This window comes from Conger conger, chromosome 14 (genome assembly GCF_963514075.1).
Source record: "Conger conger chromosome 14, fConCon1.1, whole genome shotgun sequence".
Lineage (NCBI taxonomy): Eukaryota > Metazoa > Chordata > Actinopteri > Anguilliformes > Congridae > Conger > Conger conger.
In genome coordinates, this window is record NC_083773.1 from 9,724,816 (window position 1) to 9,742,274 (window position 17,459).

Below are 17,459 nucleotides of genomic sequence, written 5' to 3' on the forward strand. Positions count from 1 at the left end.
AACGCTGCCACCGAACCCAGGGATCATTTAAGAGCCTAATTTCCCCCCCCCCCGCTGGATGAAATGAGATTTCGGCGCGGATGCCATTTCGTGAAAGAAAAAAAAAAGAGAGTTTCCTGTGAACGCGTCGTGCCGTGGATGTGAAGAGGGGGAGACTGACGTCCGCTCTCTGATCCGTGGCAGCTGAATATTTCCAAAGCTGCACGTCAGGGCTCTGGAGGCAGATGGAAGGAGAGAGGCCGCCATCTTCTCTCTTGCCCTCAATTTCAATTACAAATACAACTTGGCATTTAGGAGACGCAGAGCAACTTACAAAGTACTCTAGTACTGCAACACGAGTGGACACGAGTCAACACTGGCAGGGTCAATGATTAACCTCCAAGTGCCAAAGACTACAGAACACACACACGGCATCCCGAGTACAAAAAACTGTAAGGCACATTCAAGTGTCCCCCTGCTTCACTGTTTTCTTGGAATGGATGGAGAGAGAGAGAGAGATAGAGAGAGAGAGCAATATATATCTCTATATATATACATAGAGATAGAGAGAAGAGAGAGTGAGGGAAAGATAGAGTGAGGTAGAGATAGAGGGAGAGAAGGAGAATGGAGAGAGGAAGAGATCGAGATAGTGAGGGAGAGATAGTTAGAGATAGAGAGTGAGTGAGAGATAGAGAGGAGAGTGAGAGATAGAGAGAGTAAGGGAGAGATAGAGAGTAAGAGAAAGAGAGAATGAAGGAGATAGAGAGGAGAGAGTGAGAGATAGAGCGTGAGTGAGAGATAGAGTGGAAATAATTATTCAGCTTGTCCAGTATAATACACTCTTTTCAATATGATCCCCGGCTCCTAACTGCTCTGTGAAGATGAAACCCTCAGATAGGGTCTGGTAGGTCCTTGAGTTCATTATACACAGGCTAATCCATAACTGCACTCGCTGTATGGCTACAAAAGCCAGCATACTAAAGAAACTTCACCGCCAATACGAGACTTAGACCCCAGTGAACGGAAGAACTCGGATAATGGAGGAGGAGAGAAAAAAAAAAAACCCTTTTGATGATGAGAAATTTGAACAAAAAAAAGTGGAGTGCATACACACGTAAGGGTAGTATACTGAGCAAAACAAAATGCTTTCGCATTTCAAAGAGTAACATACACAGCGTTTTTCCCAACAATTCAACTATACCTGAATGAACAGTGCAACAGTGCAAAATGAGATATATTTCCAATTCATACACCATTGTACTTTTATGACAAAACATCAAACACGATAAACAAACCTGTCAGAAGTGCCCATTCGATCTCATGCTGAATTTTTCATTTTCTGACAAACACACATTTCAGACCAGAGCAATATTTCCATTGAGGGAAATGGTTGGCAACCATGGACAAAAGTCTTCCATCAAGAAAGCAGTAGCAATGGCATGAATCATAACACTCGAGCACAAGCAAAATGGATAAATAAATAAACCGTTAGCTTTACCCAAATGACGCAGACTTCCATTGGCGACAGGGATAAGTTCTTCTGCACAGTGGTGAAATAAGGTTGCCGGGGCTTTCTGTGACTTCGACAGGCAAAGAAGCGTGCCGTCTTCAGGGAGAGAGAGTGAGAAAAAAAGAGAGAAAGAGACAGAGAGGGAGATGTTCAGCGTAGTTTTCACTAGTTACGTTACTGACAACACTTTAACAGAAGCGGCACAAGTGAACGGAATTCACACAGTACATGACATTTTTTAACACAGCCTATAGGACAAGTGTGAATGCGCAACGAAAAAACTGAAAGAAAAAAAAAAACTAGAAAAAAAAGAAGCACTGAAAGGGAATGCACCCTGGGGACCTTACAAACTGAAGTCAGGATTCCGTACCGCTCAGCTACAGTACCAAAGCAGAACACAACGTAATGCCAACACTTACTGCACTCACACACAGTCGAGTAAAGAGGAGGAGTGCTGGCACGGCAATCAAAAGGCATAAAGCAGGAAGTGCTCCGCATCCCAGGAGATTGAAGGCCCGCACTTGAACTTGATTTGATGGAAGTCACTGTGAAGATCGGAAGCGAAGACCTCGCCCAACGCAGTCTGCTCGGCTGGCCGAGGCAGCAAGAGAAAGGCATTTCTGAGCGTAATTCTATGTGGTGTGCCTCGAGCCAAAATGGCCGCAGAACCCCGGGGCGTCTGTTGAGGGACGATGCGAGGATGGACCACACAGACTGGGGCGAAATGAAGAAGGGTGAGCGACAGGGTCAGATGGGTCGGATTACCGGCCCCGGAATGATAGGTAATGAATGAACGGATGATGCGCTCGGTCAGGTCGCAGCCTGGGTTCGGGAGAGGGCCGGTCACAACACGAGCACGTCTGGACACGCTTAGCATCAGGGCATGAGCCACCGCACGCTAGCTCTCAGAGTCACACCCCTCCCCCTTCTCCTCCTCCTCGTAGACAACGCCATTACATTCAACATAGGGGCAGCCTAGTGTAGCCTAGTGGCTAAGGTACATGACTGGGACCCGGAAGGTTGGTGGTTCAAGCCCCGGTGTAGCCAGGATAAGATCTGCACAGCTGTTGGGCCCTTGAGCAAGACCCTTAACTCCACATTGCTACAGGGCGGGCTTGTCCCTTTGTCAAAATCAACTTTAAGTCACTTTGGATAAAAGCATCAGCTAAATAACTGTAAAACAAAATGTTGCTACATACTATAGTGGGGACTGCTGAAAAGGGAATGAGTAATTTTTCATATTAAGCTTCATTTAACATTGCTTATCATCTCAACATTCACTGCCATTAAATACACAGCTATGCCACTAATTACAACTGCTTCAGAAATAAAACATAAAGGAATGGTTGGTCAGTTAAATGTATGCTAATACAAATGGACACATTTTCAAGATGGCTTCTTCACAGTGGATGAATAAATATCTATCAAAAAGGCAGGAAAATTGCCCTAGCTAGTATTTTAGGTCCTCATTATTAAATCCTGACTAATGTCGTCAAAAAGAAACAAGCTGAAAACAATGCTAATGTGCTGGAAATATGCCACTCGGGAGAAAGAATATCAGCAGACTAGGACTTTAATTTGTTGAACTTTTAACACATAAAACCTTCCTATCTGCAATTTATATGCCGTAACTTTTTTAATGTAACTTTTGTGCTCTGAAACACAATTATTATTTAAATCAGCCGTATCTTGATAAAATCACTGAGAAATATTATTTTCGCCCTCATTATAGGCCTACTCCCTATCTCACGAGGGGAGTTTCATCAAGCTCGGGCACCAGTATCAATAAATATTTATATCAGCAGCCTGCAAGACTCACACCGCTTTCAAAAGACAGCAGTGACTATCGAGAAGGTGCGCGGTGGATTTGAAAGCCTCTGTACCTCAGTGGGGATTAGAGGATATCTGTTATATGTAAGGTATAAGGACAGGGGGGGGTGTGCATTATGCAGGCAGAATGCACGATGCAGAGGTAGTAAACTGCCAGAGGCGAAGCTGAATCTGCATAATTCACAGCCCTGAGTTCATTGTCCCACTTATACCACGGAATACGAGGCATAACTATAGGCAAAACATTTGTTTCAAAATATTTTACTGCAATTACATTATTGGCATTTGGCAGACGCTCTTATCCAGAGCGACATACAGTTGATTAAACTAAGCAGGAGACAATCCCCCCCTGGAGCAATGCAGGGTTAAGGGCCTTGTTAGAACCACCAACCTTACATGTCCCAGTCATTTACCTTAACCACTACACGACAGGCCGCCCCAGTTGAAACATGACTTAAGTATACCAGCAAATATCCCAACCCCTACAACCCTTAGGAACAGATGTTTGGTTCTAGTCCCTCTCAGTCTCAACCGGGTTAGATAAACTAGCTTCATGCAAGGTTTGCCGTGATTCTCGTTACCTAGCCAACATTAAGATTTAACTGATCTTCAGCCAAAATGGAGTCAGTGCATGTTTGTTATCAACAATAGCGAACTAGCCAACAACTGAATTATATTTAAAACAGAGGCTAAACTATGAACCAAGCAAATTATTCTCAACGAAACGGAACCAGTCGTATTCTGTGTGAGAAAAATGCGGAACACACCTTTTCAGTATTGTCCGGGATGGTTGGCAGCTCTGTTGTCAACACTATGCTTGCATTGGCAGTGGCTGGACACATCCCTTAAGACTGTTGCAAATACGATATTGTAACAGTTGGCTTGCTGGCAATTTTTGCCCAAAATTAGGATTTGTTTTGTCAAATTAGCCGGGCGTAGATGGAAAAATAATGCACCCCACCAGCCAATCAGATTTGAGTATTCAGCCAAGTCCATTATGTAACAACAAATAAAAGTTGCTCTGTTTGCACGCATGTTGAATTGAAAATGATTATTAAAACTAGTCAAGAACAGGACACGATAAAGATTACATAAATCAGGCAGCTTGAGAAGTTGATTTAAATGAGCTCAAGGAAGAGCCCCCGCTGTTTGCAACCTGCTGAAATTAATAAAGCCGTCTGCCAGAGTGACTGTGGAGAAGATGACGTGTTATGCTTCTGCCATCCCTAGATCTCTTCAAAGAAGAAGCCAGGGGAGGCGTCTGTGATCATCCTACTCTCCTACAAACAGCAGACACACCTGCATACCCGCTCTCATTACGAGTCAAACGGCATCAGGGCACATACCACACAGCCTTTGAAGACACATTTCTGGGGCCCAGCCTGATGCCAGGGACCCAGAGTGGAGGTGCTCAGGGCCCACGCGGGGAGAAGGTGCACATAAAACAGGCCTCGTTTTTCCCAGCGCTGCTTTGTGGAGCTTCCTCACTGACCCGCATCAGCTAAAACAGACACGGCGGCTGCCCTCCCTTCTCTGCTGGAAGGCGCACAAACAGCGGACGCGGCCCTGTTATCCGAAAGCCTCCAAGAACACAGGCAAACCGCCCCTTTAGTCCGTTCACTGACTTTGCTCATCTCAAAGTCACATACAGCACTGTGGCTGAGGGTGCCCTGCTCAGCTTCAACAACACGCCCCGCTGCACAGCTTGGTATCCGCATTCAAGGCCTTTCATTGCACTGCTTTGCCCTCTGTTTCTGTGTCTTCTAAGGCTGTGTATATTTGCTGCATCGTAGACACCCGCTTGGAGGAAAAAAAAAAAAAAGTAGATCACAATCTGAATTAATCTTCTCATCATTTATTCTAGTCTACATTCTGCTTGAGGGAATTCTGTTGATTTCCATCTAGCCAACATCACAGCTGTCCAGAACCAGTAGGCCTGGTTATATTACGGACTAGTAATCAGAGAAACATCATTGAATCTATTGGAGTCACAGAAACACATCATGTAAATTTTGGAGGGGGGGGGGTAAATCTAAAATTCTTGGCATGACAAACATTGTGCATTAACTGAATGCAGTCTCTTGTTATACAGGGTTGTTTCTGCATACTGAATTATTAATTTCCTAATGCTAATGTTATTTCGTTTTCCTTTTTTTTTTTTTTTTTTTTTACAGTGGCAGTGTGTTAAGCTCTGAGAAACATGAATTATTAAGATTTCATCCGTCTCCACTCTTGGAATTGTACAACAAATAGCCTACACGAACGAAAACAAGTCAACTTCCACAACGCGTAGAAAGGAAAACATTTGTTCCGGCAGAACGCTTTGCAATGCGATGTGAATGAGCCGTGCTTTGCAGAACGCCCATGTATAAACCAGTAGATCTTATGAGCAAATGAAACCGAAGCTTCGCTTCCCTGCGACCCCCCCCCCAACCCCCCCAGTAATAATCCCCCGGGCAGTCGGGTTAAGTCCGACGGCGATTTCCCCTTGTTTCCCACATAAGCTTCCTGTTATCGCTGGAGAGCAGGTTCCACGTTACGTAACCGCAATCGCCAAAGCACCCCGTGCTCCGCGATGTCAAACGCGTCTGACGGATTGCGAAGTCGCAATGCCAGCCTCAGATTAGAGGTTTCAAGGACTAATTGTACTTGGGCACCGCAACCGTGAGCTCTCGTACACCGCTCTAACGCCGGGTCTGAAATCAACATCGGACTGCTCCGAGTCCACCCCCTCCCCCACCCCAGTACGGGATGAGGGAGGGAAAATGACCTTGGAGGTCTCTTTGGAGGGCATCTGGAGCAACTGTTTAAACAACCATCAGCTGACCAAGGTTGTTACAGTAAACAGCAGTCTGCAAGGGGCCGGTGTACGGCCGCCCTTTACCAGGACACAAAAGGACACAGAGAATCACACTCTGAATAGCACAAACTCCAACTTTCAGGCTGATATTCGTTAAAGGCAAGCAGAAATCAATATTCACTTTTTCCTCAATTTAGTCTTCATAACCATACGGACATGTCTTAAAGCATATATTCAAAAAAATTTATAAAATTGCAATATTTGTGTATTTTCACACTAAAGTTTTTTTTCCATCCACGATTTGACGTCATTGTGTATCAGCGGGCGTGTACTGAGATCAAATAACTTTCCATCCGATCAATATCCTTTCACGCAGCGACGCGTATTCTTCGCCCCAGGGCCATAGGCTACGGCTTTGCTTCCCCCTCCTCATTTAACCCCAGTTAAATCGACTCCCTACCCTCCAAAAATTCACACCCGAAAGAGTGTTGGGAGCAGGATTGTCAAAGAGAAGGTGCTCTAACCGTTCCTGCTTCTCTTTCAGTGTGTTAAAAAAATAAAGCTTTCACGGAATATCATTCCCCAATACATTTGCTTCTCAAAACATCAGAAAGCCTGAAAATTATATTAAGCTCCAACCAAATCTATACAGTGGCTTAAACATTAATACCAGGAAGAAACGGGAGCTTGGTAAAGAAAGAGGGGTGTCCCTCGCCCTCCAGATAAACGCCTTTGAAGCCTGCTTCTCCCCAACCTGCCTGAAAGAGAGACCTTGGGGTAAAGCGCAATTAGTTCAAGCTCCTTGATTCCACCGACTTACACTGACCGATTTGACACTTCATAAATAGGTTCTCTGACCCTTAAAGTGAGAGAATGTGACCTACAAATATTGATAACGATATCTGGACAGCTCTTTTGTTTCCTCGCCTTGTCGGTGCGGGAACGAAAGGGAGGTCAGGCTTCGAAGGCTAATGTGCCCTTTTAGCTGATACGGTGAGAAGTTTGTTGATGCGGCCAATAGGGTCTCTTTCCTCTCTATTAAGCGCAGGGCTTGCCCCGCGTTCACACGGAGTGCCCCGGCAACATACCTTCAAATATAAGACGCGGGGTCTTGAATGCTAGCTGACAGGACACTTCTTTCGAATGGCTTGAGGTAATGCAAGCTCGCCCGATCTAGCAATGCAATCTCGCATCAGTGCACAGAAGCCTCCGTGTGCATGACACCAATATGAGATGATGCCTTGCTTCTCTCCGCGTCCCCAGACTCCTTTCCACCCACACACTGTCTGTAGCGATGCTACGCTACACACATTAAAAAAGAGTGTGTGTCTGTGTGTGTGTGTGTGTGTGTGAGAGAGAGGTCTACAGTATATATATGGAGAATGAAAGCAAACTGCTAGAGAATACTGAATATATACACACATGCACACACACACACACGTATGTATATAATATATAAATGCACAGTATATATTATATAAAAACCTCATTACTGTCAACATTTCATTAAGGAAAACGTTAGATTTCTTACATTTTTTCACATTTAAATAGTATTCAACCCATTACCTTCAGGATATGTGGATTTATGCTTGCCAGGAGCTGGAGAAGTTCTCATTAATGTGCGATGTTTCTCTAAGGATGGGAAACCCTCTGAATGCAGGCTACATCCCATTATTTCCCTCTTTTCATTTGACAGACAGATCACACATCTCCATAAAACAATGCACAATATGAGCGCGGCAGAGGCAAACGGATAACACTCTCAAAGCCAGATTCAATAAAGGTTTTATTAGATGTTAGCAAAAGGGCTGCAGCCAAATCGATATTTCTATACCAATTTCATCGGTCAAGAAAGTGAATCTGGTTTTAGATTCAGGGAAGTCATGTGACAATAGCCAGGGAGATGATGGGTTTTAATTTTGCATATAGATATACGCATTTTGTGGTGAGAATGCCCACTTAAGAAGCCAAGATATACAATTGCTTTTTTGTATTTCTTTTCTGCACTGACTTCATTAAGACCTATAGAAATTCATCGACAGTACCCATATCTGAGTGCTTTCTGTATGTGTGTGTGTGTGTGTGTGTGTGTGTGCGTGTGCGTGTGCGCGTGCGAAAGAGAGAGAGAGAGAGAGAGAGAGAGAGAGAGAGAGAGTCTCTGCATTTGTCATGCTCATTTTTCACGGGGAGGGTAGTCTTGATTTTTACTTTGGCGAATTAGTGAAAACATGGACAGTAAAGAACAGCAGTTTTCATGTTTCTACATTTGCTGAAAAACGCATGGTTGCTGAAAAAGCTCAGCTTTCTTCAGGTTCAAAATCAAAGTTATGCTCCAGACATTAATTAAAGGGTTATTGCTAACACAAAAAAAGATTCTGGTGAAAAGTCAATAATTTCCCGTCTCTGGCTTCCCTGGCCCTTCAATCATTTGTGACCCTGCAAATAAACAGACTCATTTGTAAATGGCTTTTCCCTATTCCTGCTGACATGTTTTAAATGTGCAGTGTCAAAATATCTGACAGCAGGTCCACTGGATTGAGCGACTGAAGCATAGTTCTTGGCATCGGTTTAGTCTGTAAACAAAGGCTGTTTCTGCTACCCCCGGAAGCTAGATTATTATTAAATTAGACGGGGAATTCTCCTGGGTTCAGCCCCGTTGATTTCTTGAAAGTATAGATTAGTTTGTGTATGCCTTCAAATAACACTTCAATAAGAACAATTCCTGAAACCCACAACCTAAATGAATAAATGTACTGACTGAGTTATCTCCCCAATTCATCCAGGGCTTTTATGGCACTGTATACATTTAAAATATAAAAGTATGAGAATTCTAGACAGCAGAAGTTAAACAACAATGATTATCTAAAACAGTATTTGGAAAGGCAATACAGTAATACACACCAGGCACATTACACTGCACTGTTGGAGGGAGATGGGTCATGAGAGGCTACCTCAGCCCTCCAGTCTCAGTGGCTGAGAATATCCACACGCAGTGTTAAATGTTGCATTTCAAACCAGCCACATGTGCAGTTGTACATAAAAAAAGTCTGAAAATGCTACAGAAAACAGCTGGTAAACTGCACTATGAACCCTGAAAGAAGTCTGAACAAACAACCCGCTGCAATATCGTACATCACGTTTATTTGGCAAGAGCGGTGACATAAGTGAATATCCATAGTCAGTTAAAAAATCTCTCTGGCAGGTGTAGTTATAAGAGCTTACTCCCTGCCAGAGGCTTGCTCCTCCACACGTGTGCGTGAGTGTGTGTGTGTGTGTGTGTCTGTACCGTACCAGGGCAAGTGTGGTCCTTATGGGAGCGGTTATTTATAGAACGCAGTGGTAATTTCAATGGCTTTTAATTATTAATGACAGCGACTCCTCAGCGATAATAAGCCGGGTTTGGAGGAGCGACGCGCGGCACTGCAGCATGTCGGGGCGCTGGCGGGGAGACAGCTGCCGCCGCGACCGGGGAGGGGCCCCGCACATCTGCTCCAGATGTGCGGGGGCACTGGCGGCACTGGCGGCACGCAGCGGGGGAGACAGCGCCTCTCATTCGGAGACCCCCTCCAGTACCGGGCGCCGGATGCCGACAGATGGGCCCTCCGGCGTAAAGCGGCCCCGGAACTCCTATCCGGCACGGGCCCCTGCGTCTGCGCTCCCTGGGCTCGGACCGGGGGGAGTCTGCTCTCCCGTTCCCGGCACCATCTGTTCCGCAGGCCCGATCGGAGAACATCGGAATTACGCGCCGGGTCTCAGAGCCGCGTTTCCGCTCTAAGCGTGGAATGTTCCGCATCCACACAAAACAAATCCATCCAAGACAGACGCTAAAAGCAGTCAATCACAGGAGCCTGAAATAACTGCAGCTTTTCAGGGGGGGCCGCTTCACCGGGTTTGCAGCCCTGCAGAAATGTCCTCATCCGAAGCCCTGCCACTGAGCTCGGCAAATCCATCTGAGCAGCCGCCAGTGTCACACTTAACTTTGACTCGCCCTCTCCTCCAGAGCGCCGTGTCAGCACAGCAGACTCTATATTTACTCCAGGAAAAGGTGCTCCGGACAGAGGGGGGAGAAAGGCAATAAGACCGGCAGTGGGTGCTGGGTGTAACAGGGGCGGGTGCTGGGTGTAACAGGGCTGTGTGCTACAGCCCTGATCCCTGTGACTGCAGGGCACCACAGGCAGGGAGAGGACCGTCTCTCGGGGGAAACAGGGGTTGTCTGAGGTGGATGAGGAGGGACCTGAGGTGCCCTGTTCAGAGTGCACAGTGCAGCACAGCAGTCAAGGGAACGGAATAAACTGCAAAATATAGATTGTGAATGTGGACCTTTTGGAAAACGTATGAAGAAATATATCTCACAGCAACATATTTTGAAGTAAAGTATTAGACTTATTGGTCTTCTGCTGCTGTAGCCCATGCACTTCAAGATTCGAAGTGTAGTGTGTTTAGAGATGTTCTTCTGCATAGCCTACCAATGTTGTAATGCGTGGTCTCATCAGCCAAGTGCCAGCAACTCATACAAGCATGCAGACATGGTCAAGAGGTTCAGTCGTTGTTGTTCAGATCAAACATCAGAATGGGGAAGAAATAACTTGAATAACTATGTGTTGCAACAGTGGTATGCAGAAGAGCATCTCTAAACATGCAACACGTTGAACCTTGAAGTGGACAGGCTACTGCAGCAGAAGTACCAATAAGTCTAAAAAATAAGTCTAATAAATACCAAATAAAATTGTTGCTGAGGGTTCATTTCTTGCTGTTGAGAACTGATTCATTTTTCATACTTTAGGAAATGGCATGACGATAGGGGCACACTCTCACAATAGCCAGTTGTGTGCCCCTTACTGGAACGCATCAGTGGAGTCTCCAAGAGTCACACTGTTCGACCAGGTCCAGCTGGTCAGGTGGCGAAGTGGCATGCAATGGAGACCATGCTAAGAGAATGCAGCAAAAGTTTAGATTCAGCTCTAGTTTAGACTACCATCATTACCACACACCACAGAGCAGGCAAGAACATACTGCGGGATGGATTCTCATCTGTCATATGGAAGTGAGTTTGGGTTTGGATGAGTTTGACTGAGACAGATACACTAATGATGTCAGGTATATGTGAAAGTGTATACTTCCCGATTTCCAAACATAAAATTGGATTATGACTTTATAATACATATACAGTAATTAAAAAGTTTCTTGCAAGCCTCAAACGCACAATCTCACAAAGCCTACAGTTCCGTAAAGTACTGTAAAATATTACATTTCACCAACAGTAGCAGCCTGTCTCAAGTTCCTTCCACCCAGATCTCAACACAGCTCTCAGATCTGTGTACCTTCATTTGCGAAAACTAAAAATATCACCTAAAGATCCCAATCAGAGCTAAAACACATTGTCCGATACCTATGAAATTCCGTCTGTTGCCTCAGAAAAATTATCATTCATGCAGCGGCTTGTGCTACTTCTTAACATTTCTGTATTTTACAGCTTTGAGTATTACATTCAGACTTGTGTGGGAGGTGCAGAGTTAAACATTCAGTATGAAACTAATGAAAGGTACTCCATCTCTAACTGATTGCTCTTGTTGGAAGTCAATATCAGCACTTTTCCTCTGAGGGAAAACCAACAGATTGCGAAGCTGGAGGTTTTCATTCGGCTATGATGCGATGAAGAACTGGGTTTTTGGCGTGACATACAAGGTCCCAGGCAAGAGGAAAGATTAGGCATGAACTGCACCTCAGTGGGAGATGTCAGCCAATACGTCAGCAGTAAAATATCACAGAGTAAAGCGATGCCCGTCATGAATTAATAAAAATGCACTTCATGATGCAACACGTACTGTTTACTGTGAAATATTTGCAAAATATGACTCTTGTGAAGTGACAAGTTAAGGACAACCACAGTGAATACGGAGACTAAAAGTATAGTAAAATACAGTCCAGAGAAGCCTAAAATTCTTGGTCACACTTTACAATATGGTACATGAATTGCCATTAACTAATGTCGTTGTTAACAGTAATTAATTGACATGCAAATGCAGTAATTAAGCATGAAATTAACTTTTTATTTATGAATGTATTTAACAACCAACTAATGTATTAGTTGCATGGATATTAGTACATTAGCATACATAGGATAATATATATTATAATGAATTAACTATTAATAAGTACATTAACTGTTTTTTCATTTTCATTAAAATATGAATTAACATTACCTAATGTAGCTGTTCACATGTATTAATGATGTACAAATACATAAACAAAGCTGTACAGATTGACTTCTCAGTAGTTAGTTAATAACTACACTAGTTAATACCAATTAATGTAAGCGTATTGCAAAGTTCTACCAAAACCAGTTTAAAGCAAAACCATGTTTGCAAAATGGCCCACATTACCAATAAATCTCCTGCAAACAGCTACCAGTGCAGTGCCATTTCCCGCAGCTACAAGAGTCATTTGTTCTCACAACAAGGAGCCTGTCATTCCATAGACTGCTCATACTCGACCCACGGCTCACATCTTTGGGAACAGGACTAGCATGACTAAATCTTCATCGCAGTTGTAACACAGCTTGGTCATCCCCCCCCAATTATCTCCGCAATCTGCATTCAAGGACCCTCTTTCTCATCGACCACACGAATCCTGGACGGCGAAGACAGGCGCTAGCTTCCTCAGAGACGCGCTGAAGCCAGACTCTGCTTTAATTCACCTGCTTTCTGTGTGAGCAGTAGTTACTAGGCAACATTACATACTTGGTCGGGAGTGCTATTTCTCTTGTTACGGCCACAACTCGCGCAGGTGTTGTACTACCAGTAGGTGGCACTGGACAAAGATGAGAGGGAGAGAAGAACCCCAGTCAGCTATCCCTCCTGTGACGATTCAGCAAACATGAGCCCCCAGGGGATTCATAACTTGATAACAAATGATCGAGCGAGATTTGAATCTACCCTGCGGCGTTGAGCTCCGTGCTGAAACCCGCAAGCCTTTACTTGCTGCGCCACAGGGTTACCCCTCTCGCTAAGTTTTAAAGTCCGTCTTGATTGATGACCCGGATATGAAAATGCTTAGAAGCTTTCTGCTGTACAGGACCGGAGCGCTGAACGTAAACAGATCCATACTGTTTAAAGCAGCGTGAGCATGCATGCATCAGAGAATGAAATAACAGGCGGGACCTCGCTGCCGTAAGGCGCCTCGCACAGCACAGCAGAGATAATGGAAGTGAAAAGTAGAAATTGCGTTTCCGTAGTGTAAACCGCACGGATAATGGCTGCCACAAATTCCGTTATTTTGTCAAAAGGCTGAGAATGCAATCTCCATCAGGCCCTAACGCAGCCAAAATGTTTCCGCAAATGGGAAGTGCAAGGGAGGATCAGGTACAAATGTGTGTGGTTGCACCCACACAGTCATCCAGTAGCCCAGCTGTTCAAACTATATTTTTTAACATAATTCCCCCTTCAGTACTGTGTGCAAATCCTAACAATGAGGGCTCCGATACCCCTCAGTAACACTTCTCAGTTCCCCAGCGTGCCACAGCTGCACTAATATTTCCTCCCCCCAAGCCTGAGACTGACACAATCAGTTGAATTGTTTTTTTGAAAAAGCATCTAAGAACTCATTTGTATTCTCTAGCACTTGCCTGATGTGTTTTTATTGTTTTTATGTTTTTACATTATTTAGGTTGTGTATTGTTTTTCCATTTTTATCTACGCCTATCTCGATCTCATCTTTTTTTCTTTCTTTTACATTACATTTGTTCATTTTTCATACATTTTACCATGGTAAAGCAGTTTGTATGTTTCAAAGATGCAATATAAATGAAGCTCTACTTCTAACTTAATATGAGACTAGAGATTAGGACTAGAGTCAGGTGGAGCCAGACATTTTTCAGCGTGACGACCAACTTTCAACAGCAGCCATCACATCGTCGACTATCTCAATGGATACACGGAAATAAAGTGTGCCGTATATAGTAAGTGAGAGTATACAGTATGCATTTAAATGCTTACCACCGCCTACAACACGACTATTTTATTAAATCCACCCACATACTGAGCAATGAGACGGCGACATCCTACGTTTACGAGCTGAGGGGCCTCACTGGGTTGAATGGTAGAATAGCAGAAGTGATTGTAATAATATTTCTGCCACACCGCTCTCAGCGTGATAACTACACAGATTCCTTTATCCCCACTTCACCTTTTCCTGACACTATTTCTGCGACTCCTCAGACAAATTAACGCTCTCGTCCTGGAGACCTGCAATTACACTCGCGCATTACCGGTTATTGTACTCTCTATTATTTCAAACACTGATACATGAACCCAATTTTCTCCAGTGCAAAATGCTCATCATCAAAATCCTTCCTTTGCATTTTTACCCAACAATTAGGGGTCAGCAATGTGGATCAGACAAGACTGCAATTTCCTGCTCGATATCACCTGCGCCGAGTTCCAGCTGCCTGTTTACAGCAGATCCGTCTGCTGCAGCTTGCCTGTTTCTCCTGACTGGTGCGTTGTGGGATATCTTCACGGCCAGACTCCATCACGCAACACGAAGCCCTGTCAGTTGCTGTGTCCTTGCTTCCGGCTACATAAGGTGAAGGCCTCAGCTTCAGACCCCCTCATGGCTTCAGCAGCAGCTTCTCTCCCTCCCCCAAAGCTGCTATCCCAGTAGCCCAAGCCAGCTTCAGCCCCACAGCTGCTATCCCTGTAGCCCAAGCTAGCTTCAGCCCCACAGTTGCTATCCGTGTAGCCCAAGTCAGCTTCAGCCTAACAGCTGCTATCCGTGTAGCCCAAGCTAGCTTCAGCCCCACAGCTGCTATCCCTGTAGCCCAAGCTAGCTTCAGCCCCACAGCTGCTATCCCTGTAGCCCAAGCTAGCTTCAGCCCCACAGTTGCTATCCGTGTAGCCCAAGTCAGCTTCAGCCTAACAGCTGCTATCCGTGTAGCCCAAGCTAGCTTCAGCCCCACAGCTGCTATCCCTGTAGCCCAAGCTAGCTTCAGCCCCACAGCTGCTATCCCTGTAGCCCAAGCTAGCTTCAGCCCCCAGTGCCCCCCACCAGCCTGGAGCGAACAGTACCTGCCATCATCGAATCTCCAGTAGATCCCACATCTCTTATAATGTTCACACACACACACACACACACACACACACACACAAGCATGTACACAAATACACATACACACACACACACACACACACACACACAGACACAGACACAGACACAGACACAGACACAGACACAGACACACAGACACACAGACACACACACAGATTGACACACACAAACACACACACAGACACAGAGACACACAGAGACACACTACACACACACAATCTGCAGCACATATATATTTTAGAAGAAAAGCCCAGACTGCCAGCTGTATTGGGAGTTGCTGTGTGATCCGTGTCACTCGGTGCTCCCGCAGACTTATTTCTATGAGTTGAAAACATCAAGGGAACTTCTGGGGGCCTAGCCATCAGAATGCATGAGCGCAGAGACGCATTTGGGCATTAAGGTCAGACTAATCCTGTCCTCTGGGCGTGTTAGTGGGTACAGCACGTATGGAAAAATCCACTTTGAAACGTAGAAGGAAAAGAAAGATCACAAATTTCAATTAACAAGATGTTAATATGCAAGTCTCTCAGGAGCCTTGCATATTTAAACATACGCTTTGATACATAGAGCATTGTTTCACGACTGGATTAGGCGAAAATGAAAAGTATCTGCATTGATTTTCGCACATGCTGCCATTGACACTGTATATGATTGCTTTTGGCTCTTTGAACAGAAAGTGCCAGTTTCACACACGCTTTTACATATTTATTTTTATTGGCCCCAGCTCATCTCAAAAGCCGGGCTGCCGAAATAAATGCCTAAATAAACTGGACAGCAAAGATTTGAAATGAGTGTCGACAGAATCGGCACTAAATGCTCGGCCTCACAAAACACATTGTTTATCAGTGGACGAAGGGTCACATAAAACATATTTAGAGCACTAAAGGCCAAGGCAATTCCAGGCATTTCAGGTGAAAAATGACAATACACTGAGGTACAACAGTCATTTTTTAGTGGGAAGTAAATTATGACCACACAGAAACACAATGCACAGTAGTATGCCAGTCATACTCCCAGGAAATACCAAGAATTGAGACCCATTTTGTAGACACAGTTCATACCTCTAGGGGTGCATTTTTCTGGTCATAATGTGTGGTTTAATCAAGGTTGAGCACATTTTTAGCAACTTAAATGACAGCATTAAATACATTGTCACTGATGGATGGACACATGCGGATGCAATAGGTGGCATTACTGTACCTGCTCTGTACAGACTGCATGTACACTTGCTTGTATCTTTAGTTGTACAGGTATCTACATTATTTGAGTGTGGGTGCAGTACTGTAGGGCTGCCTGATGATGTGGAATCAATCTCCACAAAGACATGAAGGAATAAAAATGCCAAACTGCGTCGTCATGAAATGGCAAGATCTGCATTAGTGTTTCAGCCACACGTAACCCCGTCAGCCTCCATCAGAGGAATACCAACACGCTGAAAACATCTGGACGGAAATAACCTGTCATTCTTACACTATTGTCATTTCCACAGGTGCTGCCAAAGGAATCCTATTAGAAATGTTCTATTTGAAAGCACACCCAATTTGAACGCCTTCAATCACAAGTGCAAATCAGTCTCGTTCAGTCTCATTCTGAGTACATCATATTTATAATGAAAATGACCAGCTGTGGAATAAATCCAAGCACTCAACAAAGAGTAGAATTCATTTAAATGAAGACAACTTAAGCAGAGTTGTTTGGTGCAGCAGTACTATGTGTCTCGTGTTTACTTTACCTTAGAGCGGGGATGTCCAATCTTATCTGAACAGGGCTGGGTTTTTGTTTTATCCCAGCATGCTTGTTTTACCGACAGACATGATTCTACTAATTAACTAATTATGGTCTTCAATCAATACCCTGAGAGGTAGAATAGTGTCGGGCGAAAACAAAAACCACTCTGCACCCACACCTGCCCTTTTCCAGTAAGATTGGACACCCCTGCCATGGAGAAATGGACACTACCAGCAAGAGAGAGAAAATGTACAGACCTTGAAAGGGGAGGAGTGGAGCTGTCAATCTTACTGATCTGAACTGGTACAAAAAAACATCTGCACACAGCAGCGTGCTTTGCCTGGTTCAAACTCCCCCGATAATTAATCAAACCAAGTGAGTTAATCGATGGCAAAAAAAAAAAATCAATTTCAATTTTGACAATGATTAATCGCTATAATACCCTAAAGAGACTGAATAGAAAGGACTGACGTTATAAAAGACGAAATAGTTTCTACATTATTAGAA

General features: G+C 44.4%; 1 protein-coding gene across 4 annotated transcripts in view; it reads right to left on the minus strand.

Moving 5' to 3' along the window:
• iqsec1b (IQ motif and Sec7 domain ArfGEF 1b) overlaps positions 1 to 17,459 on the minus strand; it is a 194,637-nt gene that overhangs the window by 128,799 nt on the left and 48,379 nt on the right. For all 4 annotated transcript variants that reach the window (XM_061219406.1, XM_061219404.1, XM_061219409.1 and 1 more), the window contains one exon: positions 1,478 to 1,585. In XM_061219406.1, coding sequence (XP_061075390.1) covers positions 1,478 to 1,585 — 108 coding nt within the window. The remainder of the gene's footprint in view (positions 1 to 1,477; positions 1,586 to 17,459) is intronic.